General features: G+C 60.8%; 2 protein-coding genes across 2 annotated transcripts in view; one reads left to right on the top strand and one right to left on the bottom strand.

Annotated features, from left to right (window-relative positions):
• Positions 1-6: 6 nt before the first annotated feature.
• XAB2 (XPA binding protein 2) lies at positions 7-7,427 on the top strand. Its single transcript, XM_080636238.1, has 4 exons — positions 7-1,424; positions 5,196-5,325; positions 5,437-5,531; positions 7,246-7,427. The coding sequence occupies exons 1-4, from the start codon at positions 20-22 to the stop codon at positions 7,305-7,307; spliced, it is 1,692 nt and encodes a 563-aa protein (XP_080492364.1). The 5' UTR covers positions 7-19; the 3' UTR covers positions 7,308-7,427.
• A 977-nt stretch (positions 7,428-8,404) lies between these two features.
• Positions 8,405-17,947, bottom strand: part of CAMSAP3 (calmodulin regulated spectrin associated protein family member 3) — a gene marked incomplete at both ends in the record, with an annotated part of 29,278 nt that continues 19,735 nt past the window's right edge. The window contains 6 exon segments of the mRNA XM_080636192.1: positions 8,405-8,722; positions 9,822-9,940; positions 13,493-13,587; positions 14,401-14,488; positions 15,765-15,991; positions 16,751-16,878. Of these exon segments, the coding sequence (XP_080492318.1) occupies positions 8,405-8,722; positions 9,822-9,940; positions 13,493-13,587; positions 14,401-14,488; positions 15,765-15,991; positions 16,751-16,878 (975 nt within the window).

Raw genomic sequence — 17,947 nt, 5'->3', positions numbered from 1 at the left:
TCCCATGTGTGTTACATGTATGTCACGTGTGTCACATGTGTGTTACATGTGTGTCACATGTGTGTTACATGTATGTCATGTGTGTCACATGTGTGCCACATGTATGTCTCGTGTGAACCGTGTGTGTCACATGTGTGTTACATGTGTGTCACATGTATGTCCCATGTGTGCCACATGTATGTCCCGTGTGAACCATGTGTGTCCCATGTGTGTCCCATACATGTCCTATGTGTGTCACATGTATGTCCCATGTATGTCACATGTGTGTCCCATGTGCATCACATATATGTTCTATGTGCGTCACATGTCTATCCCATGTGCATCCAATGTCTATCCCATGCCTATCCCATGTCTGTCCCATGTGTATCCCATGTGCGTACCATGTGCATCCTATGTCTATCCCATGTCTATCCCATATCTATCCCATGTCCGTCCCATATCTATCCCATGTCCGTCCCATGTCCATCCCGTGTGCATCCCATGTGTATCCCATGTCCATCCCGTGTCCATCCCATGTGCATCCTGTGTCCATCCCGTGTCCATCCCGTGTCCATCCCGTGTCCATCCCATGTGCATCCTATGTCCATCCCGTGTCCATCCCATGTGCATCCTGTGCCCATCCCGTGCCCATCCCGTGTCCATCCCGTGTCCATCCCGTGTCCATCCCATGTGCATCCTATGTCCATCCCGTGTCCATCCCATGTGCATCCCGTGCCCATCCCGTGTCCATCCCGTGTCCATCCCATGTGCATCCTATGTCCATCCCGTGTCCATCCCATGTGCATCCCGTGCCCATCCCGTGTCCATCCCGTGTCCATCCCATGTGCATCCTATGTCCATCCTGTGTCCATCCCATGTCCATCCCGTGTCCATCCCATGTCCATCCCGTGTCCATCCCATGTGCATCCTATGTCCATCCCGTGTCCATCCCATGTGTATCCCGTGTCCATCCCGTGTCCATCCCGTGTCCATCCCATGTGCATCCTATGTCCATCCCGTGTCCATCCCATGTGTATCCCGTGTCCATCCCGTGTCCATCCCGTGTCCATCCCATGTGCATCCTATGTCCATCCCGTGTCCATCCCATGTGTATCCCGTGTCCATCCCGTGTCCATCCCGTGTCCATCCCATGTGTATCCCGTGTCCATCCCGTGTCCATCCCGTGTCCATCCCATGTGTATCCCGTGTCCATCCCGTGTCCATCCCGTGTCCATCCCATGTGTATCCCGTGTCCATCCCGTGTCCACTGCAGATCACGGGCACCTTCTGGCAGACGTGGAAGGACTTTGAGCTGCGCCACGGCAACGAGGACACGATCCGGGAGCTGCTGCGCATCAAGCGCAGCGTCCAGGCCACCTACAACACCCAGGTCAACTTCATGGCCTCCCAGATGCTCAAGGTCTACAGCAACGCCACCGGCACCGGTAGGGGCGCCCCTGCGGCCGGGGGGGGCCGGGGGGCTCCTGGGGGGGCTGGGGGGGGGCCCAGGCGGGCTGGGTGTAAGGAGCACCCATGGGGATGGAGAACGACGGTGGGGATGGGGAGCATCTGTGGCTGCCTGTTGCCCCCATTGCCCCCCATCGCCCCCATCACCCCCATCACCCCCATTACCCCCATTACCCCCATCACCCCCATTCCCACATCAACCCCATTACCCCCATCACCCCATCACCCCCATCACCCCATCACCCCCATCGCCCCCATCACCCCCATCACCCCCATTACCCCCATTACCCCCATCACTCCCATTCCCACATCAACCCCATTACCCCCATCACCCCATCACCCCCATTACCCCCATCACCCCATCACCCCCATCCCCCATCACCCCCATCACCCCCATTACCCCATCACCCCCATCACCCCCATTCCCCCATCACCCCCATCACCCCCATTACCCCCATTACCCCCATCACCCCCATTCCCCCATCACCCCCATCACCCCCATTCCCCCATCACCCCCATCACCCCCATTCCCCCATCACCCCCATCACCCCCATTCCCCCCATCACCCCCATCACCCCCATTACCCCCATCACCCCCATCACCCCATTCCCCCATCACCCCCATCACCCCCATCACCCCCATCACCCCCATCACCCCATTCCCCCATCACCCCCATCACCCCATTCCCCCATCGCCACCATCACCCCCATTCCCCCATTACCCCCATCACCCCAATTACCCCCATCACCCCCATCACCCCTATTCCCCCATCACACCCATCACCCCATTCCCCCATCGCCCCCATCACCCCCATTCCCCCATCACCCCCATCACCCCCATTCCCCCATCACCCCCATTCCCCCATTACCCCCATCACCCCCATTCCCCCATCACCCCAATTACCCCATCACCCCCATTGCCCCCATTACCCCCATTCCCCCATCACCCCCATCACCCCCATTCCCCCATCATCCCCATTACCCCCATTCCCCCATCGCCCCATCACCCCCATCGCCCCCATCAACCCCATTACCCCCATCACCCCCATTCCCCCATCACCCCCATTCCCCCATCACCCCCATCACCCCCATTCCCCCATCACCCCCATTCCCCCATCACCCCCATTGCCCCCATCACCCCCATTCCCCCATCGCCCCCATCACCCCCATTCCCCCATCACCCCCATCGCCCCCATCACCCCCATTCCCCCATCACCCCCATTCCCCCATCACCCCCATCGCCCCCATTCCCCCATCGCCCCATCGCCCCCATTCCCCCATCACCCCCATTCCCCCATCACCCCCATTCCCCCATCGCCCCCATTCCCCCATCGCCCCCATTCCCCCATCACCCCCATTCCCCCATCACCCCCATCGCCCCCATTCCCCCATCGCCCCATCGCCCCCATTCCCCCATCACCCCCATTCCCCCATCACCCCCATTCCCCCATCACCCCCATCACCCCCATCGCCCCCATCACCCCCATTCCCCCATCGCCCCCATTCCCCCATCACCCCCATCACCCCCATCGCCCCCATCGCCCCCATTCCCCCATCGCCCCCATTCCCCCATCGCCCCCATTCCCCCATCACCCCCATCACCCCCATTCCCCCATCACCCCCATTCCCCCATCGCCCCCATCGCCCCCATCACCCCCATCGCCCCCATTCCCCCATCACCCCCATTCCCCCATCACCCCCATCGCCCCCATTCCCCCATCACCCCCATTCCCCCATCACCCCCATTCCCCCATCACCCCCATCACCCCCATTCCCCCATCGCCCCCATTCCCCCATCACCCCCATCACCCCCATCGCCCCCATCACCCCCATTCCCCCATCGCCCCCATTCCCCCATCACACCCATCACCCCCATCGCCCCCATCGCCCCCATCACCCCCATTCCCCCATCACCCCCATTCCCCCATCACCCCCATCACCCCCATCGCCCCCATCACCCCCATTCCCCCATCACCCCCATTCCCCCATCGCCCCCATTCCCCCATCGCCCCCATTCCCCCATCACCCCCATTCCCCCATCACCCCCATCGCCCCCATTCCCCCATCGCCCCATCGCCCCCATTCCCCCATCACCCCCATTCCCCCATCACCCCCATTCCCCCATCACCCCCATCACCCCCATCGCCCCCATCACCCCCATTCCCCCATCGCCCCCATTCCCCCATCACCCCCATCACCCCCATCGCCCCCATCGCCCCCATTCCCCCATCGCCCCCATTCCCCCATCGCCCCCATTCCCCCATCACCCCCATCACCCCCATTCCCCCATCACCCCCATTCCCCCATCGCCCCCATCGCCCCCATCACCCCCATCGCCCCCATTCCCCCATCACCCCCATTCCCCCATCACCCCCATCGCCCCCATTCCCCCATCACCCCCATTCCCCCATCACCCCCATCACCCCCATTCCCCCATCGCCCCCATTCCCCCATCACCCCCATCACCCCCATCGCCCCCATCACCCCCATTCCCCCATCGCCCCCATTCCCCCATCACACCCATCACCCCCATCGCCCCCATCGCCCCCATCGCCCCCATTCCCCCATCGCCCCCATTCCCCCATCGCCCCCATTCCCCCATCACCCCCATCACCCCCATTCCCCCATCACCCCCATTCCCCCATCGCCCCCATTCCCCCATCACCCCCATCGCCCCCATTCCCCCATCACCCCCATTCCCCCATCGCCCCCATCGCCCCCATTCCCCCATCGCCCCCATCACCCCCATCACCCCCATCACCCCCATTCCCCCATCACCCCCATCACCCCCATTCCCCCATCGCCCCCATCACCCCCATCGCCCCCATTCCCCCATCGCCCCCATCACCCCCATCACCCCCATCACCCCCATTCCCCCATCACCCCCATCGCCCCCATTCCCCCATCGCCCCCATTCCCCCATTCCCCCATCGCCCCCATCGCCCCCATTCCCCCATCACCCCCATTCCCCCATCACCCCCATCACCCCCATCACCCCCCCATCACCCCCATTCCCCCATCACCCCCATCGCCCCCCATTCCCCCATCACCCCCATTCCCCCATCACCCCCCATCGCCCCCATCCCCCATCGCCCCCATTCCCCCATCGCCCCCATCACCCCCATCACCCCCATCACCCCCATTCCCCCATCACCCCCAACACCCCCCATCCCCCATCACCCCCATTCCCCCATCACCCCCTCGCCCCCATCCCCCATCACCCCCATTCCCCCATCACCCCCATCACCCCCATTCCCCCATCGCCCCCATCACCCCATTCCCCCATCACCCCCATCACCCCCATCACCCCCATTCCCCCATCGCCCCCATCACCCCCATCACCCCCATCACCCCCATTCCCCCATCACCCCCATTCCCCCATCACCCCCATCACCCCCATCACCCCCATCACCCCCATTCCCCCATCACCCCCATCACCCCCATCACCCCCATCGCCCCCATCACCCCCATTCCCCCATCACCCCCATCACCCCCATCACCCCCATCACCCCCATTCCCCCATCACCCCCATCACCCCCATCACCCCCATTCCCCCATCGCCCCCATCGCCCCCATCACCCCCATCACCCCCATCACCCCCATCACCCCCATTCCCCCATCACCCCCATCACCCCCATCGCCCCCATCACCCCCATTCCCCCATCGCCCCCATTCCCCCATCGCCCCCATCACCCCCATCACCCCCATTCCCCCATTCCCCCATCACCCCCATTCCCCCATCGCCCCCAGTGTCGGACCTGGCCCCGGGGCAGAGCGGCCTGGATGAGATGAAGCTCCTGGAGCAGCGCGCGGAGCTGATGGCGGCCGAGGCCCAGCGGGACAGCGCCGCCCCCCCCCGCCACAAACTGCTCTTTGTCAGGTGGGTGCTGACCCCCCCCCACCACCCCCTCTATGGGGGGCCCCCTGTGTTATTGGTGCCCCCCCCACCTCTGGGTGCCCCCCACCCATGGCTGCTGTTGGGGGGGGGCAGGGGGGAGGCCCCGCGGGAGGCTCTGGCAGCGCTGACACAGGAGGGGAACCCCGAAGAGATCGACCTGGGGGATGAGGAGGAACCGGAGCCTGATGGTAACGGGATGGGGGAGTGGGGATGGGATAGGGGGTACGGGGTATGGGGTATGGGGATATGGGGTATGGGATATGGGATATGGGGTATGGGGTATGGGATATGGGGTATGGGATATGGGATATGGGGTATGGGATATGGGGTATGGGATATGGGGTATGGGGTATGGGATATGGGGTATGGGATATGGGGTATGGGGTATGGGATATGGGATATGGGGTATGGGATATGGGGTATGGGATATGGGGTATGGATATGGGGTATGGGATATGGGGTATGGGATATGGGATATGGGGTATGGGGTATGGGATATGGGGTATGGGATATGGGATATGGGGTATGGGGTATGGGATATGGGGTATGGGATATGGGGTATGGGATATGGGGTATGGGATATGGGGTATGGGGTATGGGATATGGGATATGGGGTATGGGATATGGGGTATGGGATATGGGGTATGGGATATGGGGTATGGGATATGGGTATGGGGTATGGGATATGGGATATGGGGTATGGGATATGGGATATGGGATATGGGATATGGGGTATGGGATATGGGGTATGGGTTATGGTATGGGATATGGGATATGGGGTATGGGATATGGGGTATGGGATATGGGATATGGGGTATGGGATATGGGATATGGGGTATGGGGTATGGGATATGGGGTATGGGATATGGGGTATGGGGTATGGGGTTGGGATATGGGGTATGGGGTATGGGTTATGGGATATGGGGTAGGGATATGGGGTATGGGGTATGGGGTATGGGATATGGGATATGGGGTATGGGATATGGGATATGGGGTATGGGATATGGGGTATGGGATATGGGGGTATGGGATATGGGGTATGGGATATGGGGTATGGGGTATGGGATATGGGGTATGGGATATGGGGTATGGGGTATGGGGGTATGGGATATGGGGTATGGGATATGGGGTATGGGGGTATGGGGTATGGGGTATGGATATGGGTATGGGGGTTATGGGGTATGGGGTATGGGTATGGGATATGGGGTATGGGATATGGGATATGGGATATGGGTATGGGGTATGGGGTATGGGGTATGGGATATGGGGTATGGGATATGGGATATGGGGTATGGGATATGGGGTATGGGATATGGGGTATGGGTATGGGATATGGGGTATGGGATATGGGGTATGGGGTATGGGATATGGGGTATGGGATATGGGGTATGGGGTATGGGGTATGGGATATGGGGTATGGGATATGGGGTATGGGGTATGGATATGGGGTATGGGATATGGGGATATGGGATATGGGGTATGGGATATGGGATATGGGGTATGGGATATGGGATATGGGTATGGGTATGGATATGGGATATGGGGTATGGGATATGGGGTATGGGATATGGGGTATGGGATATGGGATATGGGGTATGGGGATATGGGATATGGGGTATGGGGTATGGGTATGGGATATGGGGTATGGGGATATGGGATATGGGGTATGGGGTATGGGATATGGGATATGGGGTATGGGAATATGGGATATGGGGTATGGGGTATGGATATGGGGTATGGGGAAGGATATGGGGTATGGGTATGGGATATGGGGTATGGGATATGGGATGGTATGGGTATGGGATATGGGGTATGGGATATGGGGTATGGGATATGGGATATGGGGTATGGGGTATGGGGTCTCTCCCCTGCTGTCTCTGACCCCCCTCTCCCCCCCCCCAGAGGTGCCTCTGGAGCAGAAGCAGGTCCCCAGCTCTGTCTTCGGGGGCCTCAAGGACGACTGAAGAGGGGGGGACCCCAAATCCGGACCCCCCCCAGCCCCACCCCATGGATTCCCCCCCCCCCGGAACCCCCCAGTCCGGACCCCCCCATCCAGGACCCCCAACCCCCACCCTCCCCAATAAACCCCCTCTTTACACACTTGGGTGCCCCCCTTTGTCTTTGGCACCCATTGACCCCCCCCAGCACGCACCCATGCAGCACCTTTGAGTTCCTTTATTAAGTGACAATGACAGCGGGGGGGGGTGACCCCCCCCAACACCCCCTTCTCAGCTGTGTGACACCCCCAGACCCCCCCTATAGATATAGGGGGGCACAACCCCCCCCATGGGGGGCAATGGGGACACTGAGCACCATGGCAGGGGGGGTGCAGGGCTGGCCCCCCCCCCCCCCCCAATGCATCCCCCCCATCCCCAAGCCCTTTACATGCCCATTGGTGATGCTTGGGGACACCCCTATGGCCCCCCCTTTGTCAGCCTCAGCAGCACCCAGTGGCCCCAAACCTTATGGGGGGGGCATAGTGGGACCCCCCCCTTTTGCTTTATTCCCCCTCCCCATCCCAAGCTTTTACATGGGCACTCGTGGCCTTTGGGGTCCCCCATGGCCCCCCTTTGTCCCCAGCTGCATCCCAAGATCCCAAACCTATAAGAGGGGATCAAGGCTGGGGACCCCCCCCCTCTCTCTTTACCCCCCCCCCCCCAGTGCATCCCCATCCCCAAGCCCTTTCCATACCCATTGATGGGGGGCCCATTGCTGCACTTGGGGGTACCCCCCCCAGTGCATCCCCATCCCCAAGCCCTTTCCATGCCCATCAGTAGGAGCCCACTGATGGGCGCCCATTGCTGCCACTTGGGTACCCCAGGGATGGGGGGGACCCCCTCTTTGCTCTATCCCCCCCCAAAGCATCCCCATCCCCAAGCCCTTTCCATACCCATTGATGGGGCCCATTGCTGCCACTTGGGTACCCCAGGGATGGGGGGGACCCCCTCTTTGCTCTATCCCCCCCCAAAGCATCCCCATCCCCAAGCCCTTGCCATGCCCATTGATGGGGGGCCCATCGCTGCCACTTGGGTACCCGCGGGATGGGGGGGTCCCAACATCCTCACTTCGGGGGGGGGTTTGGTTTGCGGGGCGCTCCCTTGCGGGGCTGCCAGAGGTGCCCGGGGATGGTGAAGGCGTCGACGCTGAGGGACATGGTGCGGGCGGGCAGGCGCGTGAAGCGCTTCCGGTCGCTGCGGTACTTGTAGAGCGCCTCCACCATGGGCAGCGGCACCAGGCGCGGGCCCGCGCCCGCCAAGCGCCGCAGCACCGGGGGCGCGCCCGGGGGGTCCCCGCTGCCCAGCGTGTAAAGGGCACGGAACTGGCACCCCCCGTCCCGGAACAGGATCAGGAAGTGGTTGGCGGCGCTGCGCTCCACCTCCTGCAGGGGGCGATAGGGAGACACAATGGGGGGCAATGGGAGCGCTGCGCTCCGCCTCCTGCAGGGGGCGATAGGGAGACACAATGGGGAGCAATGGGAGCGCTGCGCTCCGCCTCCTGCAGGGGGCGATAGGGAGACACAATGGGGAGCAACGGGAGCGCTGCGCTCCACCTCCTGCAGGGGGCGATAGGGAGACACAATGGGGAGCAATGGGAGCGCTGCGCTCCGCCTCCTGCAGGGGGCGATAGGGAGACACAATGGGGGGCAATGGGAGCGCTGCGCTCCACCTCCTGCAGGGGGCGATAGGGAGACACAATGGGGAGCAAGGGGGGGCAATGGGGAATGCTGTGCTCCACCTCCTGCAGGGGGGGGCGGACATGGTGGGGGACTCAATGGGTCACAATGGGGTCACAATGGGGTCACAATGGGGTCACAATGGGGTCACAATGGGGTCACAATGGGTTACAATGGGGTCACAATGGGGTCACAATGGGGTCACAATGGGTTACAATGGGGTCACAATGGGGTCACAATGGGGTCACAATGGGTTACAATGGGGTCACAATGGGGTCACAATGGGGTCACAATGGGGTCACAATGGGTTAAAATGGGGTCACAATGGGTTACAATGGGGTCACAATGGGGTCACAATGGGGTCACAATGGGTTACAATGGGGTCACAATGGGGTCACAATGGGGTCACAATGGGGTCACAATGGGTTAAAATGGGGTCACAATGGGGTCACAATGGGGTCACAATGGGTTACAATGGGGTCACAATGGGGTCACAATGGGTTACAATGGGGTCACAATGGGGTCACAATGGGGTCACAATGGGGTCACAATGGGTTACAATGGGGTCACAATGGGGTCACAATGGGGTCACAATGGGGTCACAATGGGTTACAATGGGGTCACAATGGGGTCACAATGGTTTACAATGGGGTCACAATGGGGGCGCTGCGCTCCACCTCCTGCACTGGGTTCATGGGGGCACACAATGGGGTCAGAACGGGGGGGCAATGGGGGACCCCGATGGACTCCATCTCCTATGGGGGGGGGGATCCCAGCCCAGGCCCCGGCTGTGCCCCCCCCTTACCTGCAGCACGCGGTTCTTCTGGGGCTCGTTGACGCGCCCGGCCAGGCAGCAGTGGGACAGCGCGTTGTGGATGATGTGCTTGTTGGACTTGGCGCTGGGCTCCTTGTACAGCCGCGGGCCTGCGGGGCAGGGGGGGCAATGGGACGTGGGGGGCAATGGGGACATGGGGAGCAATGGGGACATGGGGGGCAATGGGGATATGGGGGGCAATGGGGACAATGGGGACATGGGGCAATGGGGACAATGGGGACATGTGGGGCAATGGGGACATGGGGGGTATTGGGGTGCATTGGTATCTATGGGGGTTACATTGGTGTCTATGGAGGGGCACGCGGGAGTGTCCATGGGAGTACTTTGGTGTCTACAGGGTCCATTGGTGTCTATGGGGGGTCTATGGGGCTTCCACTGATGTCTAGGGAGGGGCTTCATTGATGTCTATGGGGGCCCCATTGATGTCTATGGGGCTCCATTGGTGTCTATGGGGGCCGCATTGATGTCTATGGGGCCCATTGGTGTCTATGGGGGCCGCATTGATGTCTATGGGGCCCATTGGTGTCTATGGGGGCCGCATTGATGTCTATGGGGGAGCCCCATTGGTGTCTATGGGGCTCCATTGGTGTCTATGGGCCCCATTGGTGTCTATGGGCCCCATTGGTGTCTATGGGGCTCCATTGGTGTCTATGGGCCCCATTGGTGTCTATGGGCCTCATTGGTGTCTATGGGGGAGCCCCATTGGTGTCTATGGGGGCCGCATTGATGTCTATGGGGGAGCCCCATTGGTGTCTATGGGCCCCATTGGTGTCTATGGGGCTCCATTGGTGTCTATGGGCCCCATTGGTGTCTATGGGCCCCACTGGTGTCTATGGGGCCCCATTGGTGTCTATGGGCCCCATTGGTGTCTATGGGGGCCGCATTGATGTCTATGGGGGAGCCCCATTGGTGTCTATGGGCCCCATTGGTGTCTATGGGGCTCCATTGGTGTCTATGGGCCCCATTGGTGTCTATGGGCCCCATTGGTGTCTATGGGGCTCCATTGGTGTCTATGGGGCTCCATTGGTGTCTATGGGCCCCATTGGTGTCTATGGGCCCCATTGGTGTCTATGGGGCTCCATTGGTGTCTATGGGGCTCCATTGGTGTCTATGGGCTCCATTGGTGTCTATGGGGCCCATTGGTGTCTATGGGCCCCATTGGTGTCTATGGGGCTCCATTGGTGTCTATGGGGCTCCATTGGTGTCTATGGGCCCCATTGGTGTCTATGGGGCCCATTGGTGTCTATGGGGCTCCATTGGTGTCTATGGGGCCCATTGGTGTCTATGGGCCCCATTGGTGTCTATGGGGGCCGCATTGATGTCTATGGGGGAGCCCCATTGGTGTCTATGGGGGCCGCATTGATGTCTATGGGGGAGCCCCATTGGTGTCTATGGGCCCCATTGGTGTCTATGGGGCCCCATTGGTGTCTATGGGCCCCATTGGTGTCTATGGGGCCCATTGGTGTCTATGGGGCTCCATTGGTGTCTATGGGGCCCATTGGTGTTTATGGGCCCCATTGGTGTCTATGGGGGCCGCATTGATGTCTATGGGGGAGCCCCATTGGTGTCTATGGGGGCCGCATTGATGTCTATGGGGGAGCCCCATTGGTGTCTATGGGCCCCATTGGTGTCTATGGGCCCCATTGGTGTCTATGGGGCTCCATTGGTGTCTATGGGGCTCCATTGGTGTCTATGGGCTCCATTGGTGTCTATGGGGCCCATTGGTGTCTATGGGCCCCATTGGTGTCTATGGGGCTCCATTGGTGTCTATGGGGCTCCATTGGTGTCTATGGGCCCCATTGGTGTCTATGGGGCCCATTGGTGTCTATGGGGCTCCATTGGTGTCTATGGGGCCCATTGGTGTCTATGGGCCCCATTGGTGTCTATGGGCCCCATTGGTGTCTATGGGGGCCGCATTGATGTCTATGGGGGAGCCCCATTGGTGTCTATGGGGGCCGCATTGATGTCTATGGGGCCCCATTGGTGTCTATGGGCCCCATTGGTGTCTATGGGGCCCATTGGTGTCTATGGGGCCCATTGGTGTCTATGGGGCTCCATTGGTGTCTATGGGGCCCATTGGTGTCTATGGGGCCCATTGGTGTCTATGGGGCTCCATTGGTGTCTATGGGGCCCATTGGTGTTTATGGGCCCCATTGGTGTCTATGGGGGCCGCATTGATGTCTATGGGGGAGCCCCATTGGTGTCTATGGGGGCCGCATTGATGTCTATGGGGGAGCCCCATTGGTGTCTATGGGCCCCATTGGTGTCTATGGGCCCCATTGGTGTCTATGGGGCTCCATTGGTGTCTATGGGGCTCCATTGGTGTCTATGGGCCCCATTGGTGTCTATGGGGCCCATTGGTGTCTATGGGCCCCATTGGTGTCTATGGGGCTCCATTGGTGTCTATGGGGCTCCATTGGTGTCTATGGGCCCCATTGGTGTCTATGGGGCCCATTGGTGTCTATGGGGCTCCATTGGTGTCTATGGGGCCCCATTGGTGTCTATGGGCCCCATTGGTGTCTATGGGCCCCATTGGTGTCTATGGGGCCCATTGGTGTCTATGGGGCTCCATTGGTGTCTATGGGGCTCCATTGGTGTCTATGGGCCCCATTGGTGTCTATAGGCCCCATTGGTGTCTATGGGCCCCATTGGTGTCTATGGGCCCCATTGGTGTCTATGGGCCCCATTGGTGTCTATGGGGCCCCATTGGTGTCTATGGGCCCCATTGGTGTCTATGGGGCCCCATTGGTGTCTATGGGCCCCATTGGTGTCTATGGGGCTCCATTGGTGTCTATGGGCCCCATTGGTGTCTATGGGGCCCATTGGTGTCTATGGGCCCCATTGGTGTCTATGGGCCCCATTGGTGTCTATGAGGCTCCATTGGTGTCTATGGGCCCCATTGGTGTCTATGGGGCTCCATTGGTGTCTATGGGCCCCATTGGTGTCTATGAGGCTCCATTGGTGTCTATGGGCCCCATTGGTGTCTATGGGGCCCATTGGTGTCTATGGGGCCCCATTGGTGTCTATGGGCCCCATTGGTGTCTATGGGGCTCCATTGGTGTCTATGGGCCCCATTGGTGTCTATGGGGCTCCATTGGTGTCTATGGGGCTCCATTGGTGTCTATGGGCCCCATTGGTGTCTATGGGGCTCCATTGGTGTCTATGGGGCCCCATTGGTGTCTATGGGCCCCATTGGTGTCTATGGGGCTCCATTGGTGTCTATGGGCCCCATTGGTGTCTATGGGGCCCATTGGTGTCTATGGGGCTCCATTGGTGTCTATGGGGCCCCATTGGTGTCTATGGGGCTCCATTGGTGTCTATGGGCCCCATTGGTGTCTATGGGGCCCATTGGTGTCTATGGGGCCCATTGGTGTCTATGGGCCCCATTGGTGTCTATGGGCCCCATTGGTGTCTATGGGGCTCCATTGGTGTCTATGGGGCTCCATTGGTGTCTATGGGGCCCCATTGGTGTCTATGGGGCCCCATTGGTGTCTATGGGCCCCATTGGTGTCTATGGGCCCCATTGGTGTCTATGGGCCCCATTGGTGTCTATGGGCCCCATTGGTGTCTATGGGCCCCATTGGTGTCTATGGGGCTCCATTGGTGTCTATGGGGCCCATTGGTGTCTATGGGGCTCTCACCGCTGTACTCGGGCCCCGGGCTGGAGGCGCTGGAATCGTTCTCCCAATCCCGGAGGCGCCCGGGGGAGCCCGGCCCCGAGGGGGACACGGCCCGGCTGGGGGGGCACAAACACCGTGACCCCTGACCCCACTGTGACCCCTGACCCCACTGTGACCCCTGACCCCTTAACCCCACTGTGACCCCCTCACCCCCCGTGACCCCACTGTGACCCCTGACCCCACTGTGATCCCTGACCCCTTAACCCCACTGTGACCCCCTCACCCCCCGTGACCCCACTGTGACCCCTGACCCCACTGTGATCCCTGACCCCTTAACCCCACTGTGACCCACATCACCCCCCGTGACCCCACTGTGACCCCCCTAACCCCCCGTGACCCCACTGTGACCCCTGACCCCACTGTGACCCCTGACCCCTTAACCCCACTGTGACCCCCTCACCCCCTTAACCCCACTGTGACCCCCTCACCCCCTTAACCCCACTGTGACCCCCTCACACCCATGACCCCACTGTGACCCCTGACCCCACTGTGACCCCTGACCCCTTAACCCCACTGTGACACCCTCACCCCCGTGACCCCACTGTGACCCCTGACCCCACTGTGACCCCTGACCCCACTGTGACTCCTGAACCCACTTTGACCCCTCTCACCCCCTGTGACCCCACTGTGACCCCCCTCACCACCCGTGACCCCACTGTGACCCCTGACCCCACTGTGACCCCTCTCACCCCCTGTGACCCCACTGTGACCCCTGACCCCACTGTCACCCCCATCACCCCCCCGTGACCCCACTGTGACCCCTGACCCCACTGTGACCCCTCTCACCCCCCGTGACCCCACTGTGACCCCTGACCCCACTGTGACCCCCATCACCCCCCGTGACCCCACTGTGACCCCCCCCCCCTCACCTGGGCCCCCTGGCGCCGCCCCCCGGCTCCGCGGCCACCGTGGACAGGGCCAGGGAACTCTGGGAGTAAACCCGGGACAGGCGCTGGCCTGGGGGGAGGGGGCAGGAGAGGAGGGGATGGGGGAGGGGCCCCCCATGGGGGGTGGGGGTGAGTGCCCCCCCATGGCCCCTCCTGGCTCAAAGAGCCCCTTGGGGGGGGCTGCGTGAGGGTGAGAGAAGCCCAGAGTGTGCCCCCCCCATAGCCCCAACCTCATCCAAGTGTCCCCCATATCCCATATCCCATATCCCATATCCCATACCCCATACCCCATACCCCATATCCCATACCCCATACTCCATACCCCATATCCCATACCCCATATCCCATATCCCATATCCCATACCCCATATCCCATACCCCATATCCCATATCCCATATCCCATATCCCATACCCCATATCCCATACCCCATATCCCATACCCCATACCCCATATCCCATACCCCATACCCCATACCCCATATCCCATACCCCATACCCCATATCCCATATCCCATACCCCATACCCCATACCCCATACCCCATATCCCATATCCCATATCCCATATCCCATACCCCATACCCCATACCCCATATCCCATATCCCATATCCCATATCCCATACCCCATACCCCATATCCCATATCCCATATCCCATATCCCATACCCCATACCCCATACCCCATATCCCATATCCCATACCCCATACCCCATACCCCATACCCCATACCCCATATCCCATACCCCATATCCCATACCCCATATCCCATACCCCATATCCCATACCCCATACCCCATACCCCATACCCCATACCCCATACCCCATATCCCATACCCCATATCCCATATCCCATACCCCATACCCCATATCCCATACCCCATATCCCATACCCCATATCCCATACCCCATATCCCATACCCCATATCCCATACCCCATACCCCATACCCCATACCCCATACCCATACCCCATACCCCATATCCCATATCCCATATCCCATACCCCATATCCCATATCCCATACCCCATATCCCATACCCCATACCCCATATCCCATACCCCATACCCCATATCCCATACCCCATATCCCATACCCCATATCCCATATCCCATACCCCATATCCCATACCCCATACCCCATACCCCATACCCCATATCCCATATCCCATATCCCATATCCCATACCCCATACCCCATACCCCATATCCCATATCCCATATCCCATATCCCATACCCCATACCCCATACCCCATACCCCATATCCCATACCCCATACCCCATATCCCCATATCCCATACCCCATACCCCATACCCGTACCCCTTTCCCTCTCCCCATCCCCTCTCCATACCCAGCAGTCCCTTGGGGCCGCTGCCCAGGGCAGAGTCATCCCGGCTGCGGGCTCCGGGCCCTCGGGGTTGGGGGGGGGCCCTGGGGCTCCCTCTGGGGGCGCGGGGGGGGCCGCGGGGGGGCCTCAGGACCTTCTCGAGCTCCTCCATGAGCTTGAGCTGGTGGCGCCGCTCCTGCTCCTGGCGCGTGAACCCCCCCCGCCGGCACCCGGGGGGCGGCGACGCCGGCCTGGGGGGACCAGGGACCCGCATTGGGTACCGGGGGGGGGTCCCAATGGGTGCCTCCAGTTGGGTGTCCCCATGGTGGGGGTCCCAATGGGTGCCTCCAGTTGGGTGTCCCCATGGTGGGGGTCCCAATGGGTGCCTCCAGTTGGGTGTCCCCATGGTGGGGGTCCCAATGGGTGCCTCCAGTTGGGTGTCCCCATGGTGGGGGTCCCAATGGGTGCCTCCAGTTGGGTGTCCCCATGGTGGGGGTCCCAATGGGTGCCTCCAGTTGGGTGTCCCCATGGTGGGGGTCCCAATGGGTGCCTCCAGTTGGGTGTCCCCATGGTGGGGGTCCCAATGGGTGCCTCCAGTTGGGTGTCCCCATGGTGGGGGTCCCAATGGGTGCCTCCAGTTGGGTGTCCCCATGGTGGGGGTCCCAATGGGTGCCTCCAGTTGGGTGTCCCCATGGTGGGGGTCCCAATGGGTGCCTCCAGTTGGGTGTCCCCATGGTGGGGGTCCCAATGGGTGCCTCCAGTTGGGTGTCCCCATGGTGGGGGTCCCAATGGGTGCCTCCAGTTGGGTGTCCCCATGGTGGGGGCCTCAATGGGTGCCTCCAGTTGGGTGTCCCCATGGTGGGGGCCTCAATGGGTGCCTTATGTTGGGGTCCCCATCGTGGGTGCCTCAAGTTGGGTGTCCCCATGTTGGGTGCCCCATGTTGGGTATCCCATGATTGGTGTCCCCGTGTTGGGTGCCCCACATTGGCTGCCCCACGGCGCACCCCCACCTGTCCCCGCTGTCCCCGGGGGGCTCCTGCGCTGTCCCCATCCAGTGCCTCCGGTGCCGGGTCTGCTCCAGCGGCTCCAATGGGTGCTGGGACCCCAAATCCAGCGGTGCCGGGGGCTCGGGGGCACCCTGAGAAACACAGACCTGACCCATGGACCCACAGCACCAACTGACCACAGCCCCCATCACCACAGCCCCCATTGACCACAGCACCCATTGACCACAGCCCCCATCACCACAGCCCCCATTGACCACAGCACCCATTGACCACAACCCCCATTGACCACAGCCCCCATTGACCACAGCACCCATCACCACAGCACCCATCACCACAGCCCCCATTGACCACAGCACCCATCACCACAGCCCCCATTGACCACAGCACCCATCACCACAGCCCCCATTGACCACAGCCCCCATCACCACAGCACCCATTGACCACAACCCCCATTGACCACAGCCCCCATTGACCACAGCACCCATCGACCACAGCACCCATAGACCACAGCCCCCATTGATCACAGCACCCATTGACCACAGCACCCATTGACCACAGCCCCCATCACCACAGCACCCATTGACCACAGCCCCCATTGATCACAGCACCCATTGACCACAGCACCCATCGACCACAGCACCCATTGACCACAGCCCCCATTGACCACAGCACCCATTGACCACAGCCCCCATTGACCCACCAGAAAACCCCACCTCCATTACCCCAATACCACCGTGTCCATCGTTTCCATTCCTTCATACCCATCACCCCAATGCCACCACATCCATCACCCCCATCCCAATGCCATCACCTCCATTGTCCCCAATGGCACCAACCTCCATCATCACCATTCTTCCTTCCACCCATCCATCCATTCCTCTCCATCATCCATCATCCATCCATCCATCCATCATCCATCATCATCCATCCATCATCCATCCATCCATCATCCATCCATCATCCATCCATCCATCCATCATCCATCATCATCCATCCATCATCCATCATCATCCATCCATCCATCATCCATCATCATCCATCCATCCATCCATCATCCATCATCATCCATCCATCATCCATCCATCCATCATCCATCCATCATCCATCCATCCATCATCCATCCATCATCCATCATCCATCCATCCATCCATCCATCCATCATCCATCATCATCCATCCATCATCCATCCATCCATCATCC

Source organism: Psittacula echo (assembly GCF_963264785.1).
Source record: "Psittacula echo genome assembly, chromosome: 30".
NCBI lineage: Eukaryota > Metazoa > Chordata > Aves > Psittaciformes > Psittacidae > Psittacula > Psittacula echo.
The sequence above is the reverse complement of the archived record's forward strand: the minus strand, read 5'-3'. Positions and strand labels throughout refer to the sequence as shown.

Bases quoted from the DNA above. Each gene is read 5' to 3' on its own strand.
- XAB2 (XM_080636238.1), top strand. From the start codon at position 20: ATGTCACGTGTGTCACATGTGTGTTACATGTGTGTCACATGTGTGTTA. The intron at 5,326-5,436 runs GTGGGTGCTGAC...GGGGGGGGGCAG, and splicing joins CACAAACTGCTCTTTGTCAG to GGGGGAGGCCCCGCGGGAGG. The intron at 5,532-7,245 runs GTAACGGGATGG...CCCCCCCCCCAG, and splicing joins GGAGGAACCGGAGCCTGATG to AGGTGCCTCTGGAGCAGAAG.